Raw genomic sequence first — 9,270 nt, forward strand, 5'->3', positions numbered from 1 at the left:
TTTCTTTTTTTCTTTTTTGATACTTTCTGGTTCTAAAAATTCTTTATTAGTGCCGACCTTACAGAAAAGTGGTAAAGATCAAGTAATATTTTTGTAACCAGCAAACAGTTTAGGATCATATACTACATATTCTATGTTGCATTGCCTTGGATAGATGTATGTGGCTCTGGTAACTTTTGTTCTACCTCAGAACCTTTTAATTTTAATGTGGCTAGATAGTATCAATTTTAAAAGCAACTTTAGTTTCCTTTGTTTCTCCTCTGTCACACTGTAGGAACCCAAATTAGCCTTTGAAGACGTGGATGCAGCAGAGTTGTACCCATGTGTAATGTTCTATAGCAGCAACCCGGGTGAGAAGGTAACAATTCACAGCCTGTTCTTAGGCATAAGGGATCCTGGTTATTTTAAATTAGTGTTATATTAGTATGATACAGCAGTCATAAACTAGTAAGAGCTCTCTGTTATTACAAGTACTTGGCCCGTAGAAGTTATTCTTCTAGAAGGGTAGATAACTTTAGGAATTGTCTTTTACTCCAGGAAACTAACTTGCAAACAGTGGCACTGTGAGAGTTAACAGGAACTATATTAGCAGTAATATGGTTTATTGGTAGTTATGGATATGAGAAGAAATCTAGAAATACTCAAGTATAATAAGATACCATTAGCCGAATAATAGAAGTTATGGTGGGGAAACTGTCTTTTGCTCTTGTGTGAGAAGTCTCAGACCTTGTAGATGTTACAGATTTGAATGTATTAAGGGCATACAGTTTCACTGAAACTTTTTTGTTCTCTTTATCTAAAACAAAAGCAGAAATAAGCTTCTCTTTGGTCTCCCTGTGTTAGTGGCTAGTGTTGGTATTTTTCCCTTTCCTGTCTTTTCACTGGAGGGTACAGTGTAAGTTAGGTCTGTTATCAAGAATTTCTAGTGGAATTTTATACTAAAAAATTTTAATTCATATATGATTTTCTTATAATGAACATGTCAGACTAAGTAGATACTAATCCTGATAGTTATATATATTATATATTTACATATAAATGAATTCATATAAACTTTACATATGATTTATATAAATAAGTTATATATGTGTAACATACATAAATTATATTTATGTATTTTATGTGGTGATATTATGTAAATTAATTATATAAATTTATAAATACATAGTTTCAAGGAATTATAATCTAAGGTAAGATGACCATAAGGCAAAGAACTTCTTGAACAGTAGCCAATAAATTGCAGGTAAAGTAGAGGCTGCTGAGTGCCTAATACCACCCTTTGCCCCACTGGTATTCTTGAACCCTGGTAATAATCTTTGAGGAAGAAAAAGTTAACATTAACTATTGACAGTGAACCTGTTGCTGTACTAGTAAGTACTTTGTCTACTTTGTTTGTATCACTTTATTTTTAAAATAAGTAGAGGAGATGGGTACTCACATTAGTGTCCTTGTTTTAGATGAAAAAGCCAAGACTTAAATTACTTCCCAAGATCATGGACAATTAAGATTTAAACCCAGGTCTCACTCCTTGTTTTGGTTTGTTTTGTTAACATCTTTAGGGTATAGGGAGGAGGAGACAGGGTCTTTTATATAGTCCAAATTTGTCTTGAACTGAAGTTTATCAGAAAAGTCCCTCAGACACAGTAAACATATTTATGGTTGGAATTTTAAGGCTGGATAAATTCTCCGAGGTTTACAGATGTTGGAAAGGGCCAAACCATGATTTGGAACAGATTACATCAGAACCTACTTCGTACTACAAGATATTACCAGGGTTTAAGTATATTATCAGCAAAAGGATGGCTTTGAACTCAAGGTCTTCCAGGTGCTGGGACCACGGGCATGCGCCACCACACTAGCCTCCTTGTCCCACTTGGAGTGTATGGTCAAGTGAGGTTTCCCCAGTTGTATAGTTTTACAGTCTTACTTACATTCGTGCTCTTGGAACAATATAAAATAGTTTCAAGATTCAATATTATCCTGAAATTCAATATTCAAGATTTGAGGATGATAGTTACTGTTTCTTTCAGACATTTATCTGAACTAAATTGAGTTAGCCATACGTACCTTGCTCATATCCATCCTTTGAGTGGTTGTAATTGCTTTGGAACTTGTGGGCTATAAGATGTTCAAATGGCAGAACATTTTATCAAATTGCAAATCATGTTAGTGGGTCTCTAACAGGAAACTACCTATTGGGGTGTCACTTGATAAAATATACTAGTACTAGTTCATCGGGATTCCATTTGCTAAAACATATATTGACAAATTGTTAAGGAGACCTTCTAATATCATACGTATCCCACCTTTTCTTTTATATAGGTGAAAATTTGTGATATGCAGATGCGTGGCACACCACGGGATTTACTTCCAGGAGACCCTATTTGTAGTCCAGTAGCAGCAGTGCTAGCTGAAGCCACCATTCAGCTTATCCGTATCCTTCACCGGACAGACCGTTGGACTTACTGTATTAATAAAAAGATGATGGAGAGGCTCCATAAAATTAAGCTATGTATTAAAGAGTCAGGTCAGAAGCTAAAGAAAAGCCGCTCGGTTCAGAGCCGAGAGGAAAATGAAATGAGAGAGGAGAAAGAGAACAAAGAAGAAGAAAAAGGTAAACACAGTAGGCATGGTCTTGCTGACCTCTCAGAACCGCAGCTGAGGACTCTTTGCATAGAGGTGTGGCCCGTGCTAGCAGTGATAGGAGGAGTTGATGCTGGTCTTAGAGTTGGAGGTCGGTGTGTTCACAAGCAAACTGGGCGCCATGCCACGCTGCTGGGAGTGGTCAAAGAAGGCAGCACATCTGCCAAGGTCCAGTGGGATGAAGCAGAGATTACCATCAGGTATGATGTGTTGAGTTACGCTCTTAGCAGATAAGTATTTGATGGTGAGATGGGCAGTTGCCCATAGACGTGAGTAGTATTGTATTTTAGATGAACTGCTAGTTAATTTTTAAAAATGATTTCTATGTGCCTAGTTGTTACTACTTTGATTTACTAAAATGCAAGTGATTGGTAAAATAAGTTTTTAATTTGTTTGGTCATGAACTGATAAGTTCACTAAGCTTAATTGTTATTTTTTATTTGAGTTCCTGCTTCTTGGTGCAGGGAGGTATATGTGTCAGAGATCACACTTGGACTTCAGCATGCTAGATAAAAGACCTATCACTGAACTATGCCCTTCCTGTTTCCTGCCCTTTGATCATATCCATATACACTTGAACATTTAGAAGCCAGCTGGCTAATCTATTGATCACATTTAAAGTTCAGAAAGCCCTGTGGTAGGAATGTGTAAGTGACTAATGAATATATAAGAGCTGCCTCTTTTTTTAATTAAAATTTTATTTTTTATGTGTGCAAGTGTTTTGCCTGCATATATATCTGTGCATCCCCTGTGTGCCTTATTCCTGCAGAGGCCAGAAGAGGACATTGTATACCCTGGAACTGGAGTTATAGACATTTGTGAGCCAACATGTGTGGGCTGGGAACTGAACCCTGGTCCCCTGAAAGAACATCTAGTGCTCTTAACCACAGTGTCATCCTTTGGTCCCATGATGGGTTCCCCCAATCCCTTTTTTGAGACCAAATATTATAGCTTAAACTGACCTGGAACACACTATGCAACCCAAGTAGACCTCGAGTTCATGCTCACCTTGTATCAGCCTCCCAAGTGCTGGGAGTACAAATGTATGCCATCACCCCAAGCCTTACCGTTAGTAGTTATGAGAATTGCATTTATTTGACACAAGTAAGGTGCTTGAAAACATTTAAGTATATTTGTGTGTTTGTGTGTTTGTGCATGTATTGAAATATAAACCTCATCAATTTCATATATTCAAAATAATGTGAAACATTTCCATTCATAAAAGTCCTCACCTATCTTGGTACATAATTTTATAATATGGAAATAAGGATTTATTGATAATACTTGTTATGTAACTGTTGATATTACCTAATATAATTCTTATATATTAATATGACATTATCTAAAAAAGAGTGATCCATAGTATTTAATGAAAGTAGTATTATTTTAGAACTAAATGAATGTGAATGATTTTCTTAGTTGAAAAACACATATATGTAAAGTTTATGTATAATTTTAGGTTTTAATGGATTTTATTGTACACATTCCTTCACAATAAGCTAAGAAACCCAGTGATAGCTTTACAAAATCATATAAAAGTGTCCACATTTACTTTTGTTCTTGCTTTGTTTCAGAGAATATTCAGTATCTGCTAATATGCATGCAATATAGTAAAATATGTAAATTAACACATGAAAAAGAAGAATGTGGCAAAAGGAAAATAAAACTAGGAGGATAAGGCAGAACCAAGAAATGGGTGATAACAACAAAACTTCAGATACTTGCAGGGCTTTTATTATATTTTTTAAATTAATGTGACTCTTAAACTTTAGGAATTGTATGCACATATCAGGGGTATGTAATCATATTGTTGCTTATAAGGTTATAAATATCAGTTGAAGACTGCAAAGTAAAATTTTTAATGAAAGTTTCCTATGAAGATCTACTACATATTCAACAAACTAGATTATTACCTAAATTTCCCAACTAGCTTACATGAAACTACATCTGCCTTACCTCCTATTTTGTAAGTAAAGTTACATAACTATATTCTCTTGCTTAGTATGTCAGTGGTTGCTTTGGTATTACCCTGGCAGGGTTGAGTGACAGCAACAGAACCCGCATGCCCCCAAAGCTCGAAGACACTCAGATTCAGACCTAAGTCCTTCTGGGACATTTGTTCACTCTGCTTTTCAGTGCATAGTGGCAAATAGTCTCATTTGAAAGCTCAGGTGCATTTCATTATTGTATTTAGTGTTACATCTCCAGTTCCTCATAATACCATGTTTTCATTCTGTAATGATGTCACTTTGTATAAATTATTCTCAACATTGTGTTCATGATGTGTCTTGTTTTGTCTACATTATTTTCTGTACCTTCCTCCCGTCTTTCCCTCACTTGCTTTTTCCTGTGTCATTCTGATCTTTATTAAAGCTTCCCAACTTTTTGGTCGCCTAGTGATACTCCACTGTATAACCTGGAACCCTGTGAACCACTGCTGTTTGATGTGGCACGATTCCGAGGCCTGACAGCTTCTGTGCTGCTGGACCTAACATATCTGACAGGCATTCATGAAGATGTGGGGAAACAGAGCATCAAGCGACATGAAAAGAAACACCGTCATGAGTCTGAGGAAAAGGGGGACATTGAACAGAAACCTGAGAGTGAATCCATTTTAGATGTACGAACAGGGTTAATATCTGATGATGTCAAAAGTCAGGGTACCACAAGCTCCAAATCAGAAAATGAAATAGCTTCATTTTCTTTAGAACCAACACTGCCAGGTGTGGAATCCCAACATCAAATAACAGAAGGAAAGAGAAAAAATCACGAACACGTATCCAAAACCCATGACATAGCCCAGTCAGAAATCAGAGCAGTCCAACTTTCCTATCTCTACCTCGGTGCTATGAAGTCGCTTAGTGCTCTTCTTGGCTGTAGTAAATATGCTGAGCTCTTGCTGATTCCAAAAGTTCTTGCTGAAAATGGCCACAACTCAGACTGTGCAAGCTCTCCAGTTGTTCACGAGGATGTGGAGATGCGTGCTGCTCTACAGTTCCTGATGCGGCACATGGTGAAGCGAGCGGTCATGCGGTCACCCATAAAGCGAGCACTGGGGTTAGCTGATCTGGAACGGGCTCAAGCTATGATTTATAAACTGGTGGTCCATGGGCTTTTGGAAGACCAGTTTGGGGGCAAAATTAAGCAAGGTATGTTATCTGATGAAATTATTCTCATAACTGTCAAAAGTAATATGATTCTATTTGTGAAAGTATGATTTTGGTCAAAGAAATTTGCACATTGTTTTTGCTTTGTAAGATAAATGGTTATTTTTTGTTACTTGTATCTTGGTAATCATTGTCTGCCTGTAATTTTGTATTTTAAATCTACATAAACATTAGAATTTTATAACTTTTGGATAGCTGAAATTAAAACATATCTGGTAGTGCATACTTTTAATTCCAGCACTAAGGAGACAGAAGCAGGGAGATCTCTGTGGGTCTAGGTCAGCCTGATAGTGAGCTCCAGGACTGCTGAAGTTAAATATTGAGACCCTGTCTTAGAGAAAACAAAAAGAAAAGAAAGGAAACAAACAAACACAGTTGACATTTAATTCATTCTTCAAAAGGTATCTGTTTATTGATTTGATTCAAAATATATTCTTAAAACTTCTAAGATGTTTTTAATATACGCTGTTTCATAGACAGTGTATTGTGTGTAAAAAGATCCTGGCTTTGCTTATCTTTATCCTCACCTTGGAAATGGTAGAAGTTTTTGAATAAAAGTGAGGTTCATTCAGAAGATATTTGTTAAATGCCTAATGCTACCTCTCTAGAGCCTAGAAACATTCCCTAGAACCTAGAAATGATGTCCCTTGCCTTCAGGAGGCTGTGTTTTACTGGGAGAGATGGCATAGGCCTGGAACCCCAGCGTTTGGGAAAGACAAGACAAGAGAATCAGAAGTTCAGGGACATTCTTGGCTACAAATCAAATGAATTTTGAGGCCTGGCCTAGCTACATGAGACCTTACCTAAAGGGACACATAGATGAAAAGGGGGACAAAATAAACAAAGGAAATAGAAAGGAAAAAGAAGGCTGGATCTTTCTAACTTGTGCTTCTCCTTTGCCTTTATTCTTGTTCCATCTTAGTTTAGATAGAATATAGGAAAGAGAGGTACATGTAAGTAGGCCTGTTCTAAGTTGATTATTAAGATATATGGCCATTAGGTAAACCGATAATAGAATTACCTGTGTTTTTATAAAATTTTTATTTTATGTGTGTGGGTCTTTTGCCTTGCATGTGTGTCTGCATATCACTTGTGTGCTTGGTCTCTGCAGAGGCCAGACGGCAGCAATGGATCCCTTGGGACTAGAGTTACAGATGGTTGTAAGCTGCCATGTGAGTGCTGAGAACTCAAGTGTCTGGAAGACAGTTCTATCAACTACTGAGCCATCTCCCCAGCTCTAGAGTTAGCTGTGTTTGTAGTAACTGCTACATTATTTGTTGTTCCCTTACTGGAGAAGGAAAACTATGCTATATACTTTTGGCAGACACACATCTTTCAAGTCACAGTCAGCATGAAATTTCTGTCAAGGTCTTTATTCTTCTTATATTTGTATGCTTTTACCAACTTTGGAGGTAAGCCTTAAAATTAAAATGCTCAGCAAATAGTTTTAATGTTTAGATTAAAGGAAGGTGTCACCACATCTCACATTTAATGTTTTTGTAAGAGAATTCTGTAAAATCAGAGCTAATAGCAAGGACCTATAGAATCTAGAATAATAAGTACGATATTGAAAGAGTGTGTGTGTGTGTGTATATGTGTAATATTATTTTTTGAATTCCTTCAGAAATATGTTTAGAAACTTACTTTTTTTTTTTTTTTGAAGGAAGGTTTTACTATGCAGTCTTAGCTGGTCCAGGGTATCTTTGCATTTAAAAGAATCTTCTTGCTTCAGTCTCCCAAGTGCTGGAATTACAAGTGTACCTAACCAAACCTACCTCTAGAAACTTAAAATTAAACTTTTCCATTTTTGACCGTCACTTCTTTAAAAAGGCCAATCCTTACTTTTGTCTTAACCTTTGATTTACAGAGATTGATCAACAAGCTGAAGAAAGCGACCAAGCACAGCAAGCACAAACACCCGTTACCACCAGCCCATCAGCATCAAGCACGACTTCTTTTATGAGCAGCTCCCTTGAGGACACCACAACTGCCACCACTCCTGTCACTGACACAGAAACGGTGCCTGCATCTGAGTCCCCAGGAGTGATGCCACTTAGTCTTCTCAGGTAGACAAATTGCTCCTTCATGCCTGTCACACTGATGCCTGGGCTTCTCAAAGCACATTGTTTGTTACACAGAGTATGCCAATTTAAATCCAAGTATTCTAGAGGTGGAAAGAACCTGGGATCATATAGTATAAACCTGTCTTAGTGGGAGTGTAAGTATGCCCAAGCGTACTTGGCTTCTAAGTATTGGGGGTGGAATGGGGGAGGTGTATGTGTGCACCACCACCATACTTGGTTTTTGAGTTGGGGGGAGTGTGAGTGTGTACCACCATACATGGCTGGGCTAAGCTTTTAAAGACTTGTTCTTTTCAGAAAGCAAATTCCTGAAGTTTTTTTTTTTTTTTTTTTTTTGGTGGGGGGGAGGTAACCATGGTGAGTGCAGGAGGGTTGGTGCTGCCACTGAAGATCAGCATGTGCTAGACAGATGTCCCATTGCTGAGCCGTATCCCTAGCCTAGTACTTGAGTTCTGAGTACTATAGTCTAAAGAAAAATAAATCCTCTGCATGAAATAATTTTTTCTCAGGTTCTTCCCTTTGAACATAATTTTTTTAAGGTTTATGAACCAAGAGAGCACTTGAACATAATTTTTTTAAGGTTTATGAACCATGAGAGCACACATGCTAGCAGTACACTTGTGGAGGTCAGAGGACAGCCTGGGGAGTTGGTCCTCTCCACCTAGCATAGTTGTAGGGATTGAACTCAGCTCGGCATGCCTCTGTGATAAGCTCATTTACTTGTGAGCCATCTCAACAGCTCTATACTTTCATTTTTACTCTGTGACCACACAAGTCTACTTTTCAAATGAAAAAAAGAGTGTGTTTTAAGATGCTTCTTCCGCTATCTGTATATAATAAGCTTTTGAATTTTATACAATGTTTACTTATTTAAATTCTGTTTTGCTTAGTTTACAACTCACATACACATTGGTGTGGCTTTAGAGAGTCGTGGAAAGACTATTGAGCTCTCTTCACTGTGGCTTAAGTGAAGGAAGGGAATCAAACTGGCTTCCTTTCCCCTCTCTCTCTCTCTCTGTTCTTCCTCTTAGGTTATCATCGACGCTCTTACTGAACTAGACAGTAGGAGGGGCGCTCGCTCGTCTCTGCCTTAGTGATCTCAAGTTTCGGTGCACAGTCCCCCACATAGGAGCTGTTTGAAAGTTCTGGGAATGCATGCCCCAGTACGTTAGATTTAGAAGGGCCTCAGTCCGTTAGATTTAGGGGGTCTGTAGAGCCCATTGTTTACATTTCAATCTTCCTAGTGATTTTTCAAATCCTGGTCTTCACCTCACATTTTGAAAATGACTAGTGTATGTTTGTGTGGAGGCACACCGACACTTACTTGTTTATTAGTGTATGTTTGTGTGGAGGCACACCGACGCTTACTTGTTTACTAG

At 37.7% G+C, this 9,270-nt stretch overlaps 1 protein-coding gene across 1 annotated transcript in view; it reads left to right on the forward strand.

The window, feature by feature from the left end:
• The window catches only part of Herc1 (HECT and RLD domain containing E3 ubiquitin protein ligase family member 1), a 151,997-nt gene that overhangs the window by 90,618 nt on the left and 52,109 nt on the right, over nucleotides 1–9,270 (forward strand). Inside the window, exons 33-36 of the mRNA XM_028781433.1 lie at nucleotides 275–358; nucleotides 2,323–2,843; nucleotides 5,017–5,792; nucleotides 7,678–7,876. Of these exons, the coding sequence (XP_028637266.1) occupies nucleotides 275–358; nucleotides 2,323–2,843; nucleotides 5,017–5,792; nucleotides 7,678–7,876 (1,580 nt within the window). The remainder of the gene's footprint in view (nucleotides 1–274; nucleotides 359–2,322; nucleotides 2,844–5,016; nucleotides 5,793–7,677; nucleotides 7,877–9,270) is intronic.

This window comes from Grammomys surdaster, unplaced genomic scaffold (assembly GCF_004785775.1).
Source record: "Grammomys surdaster isolate TR1022 unplaced genomic scaffold, NIH_TR_1.0 437, whole genome shotgun sequence".
Lineage (NCBI taxonomy): Eukaryota > Metazoa > Chordata > Mammalia > Rodentia > Muridae > Grammomys > Grammomys surdaster.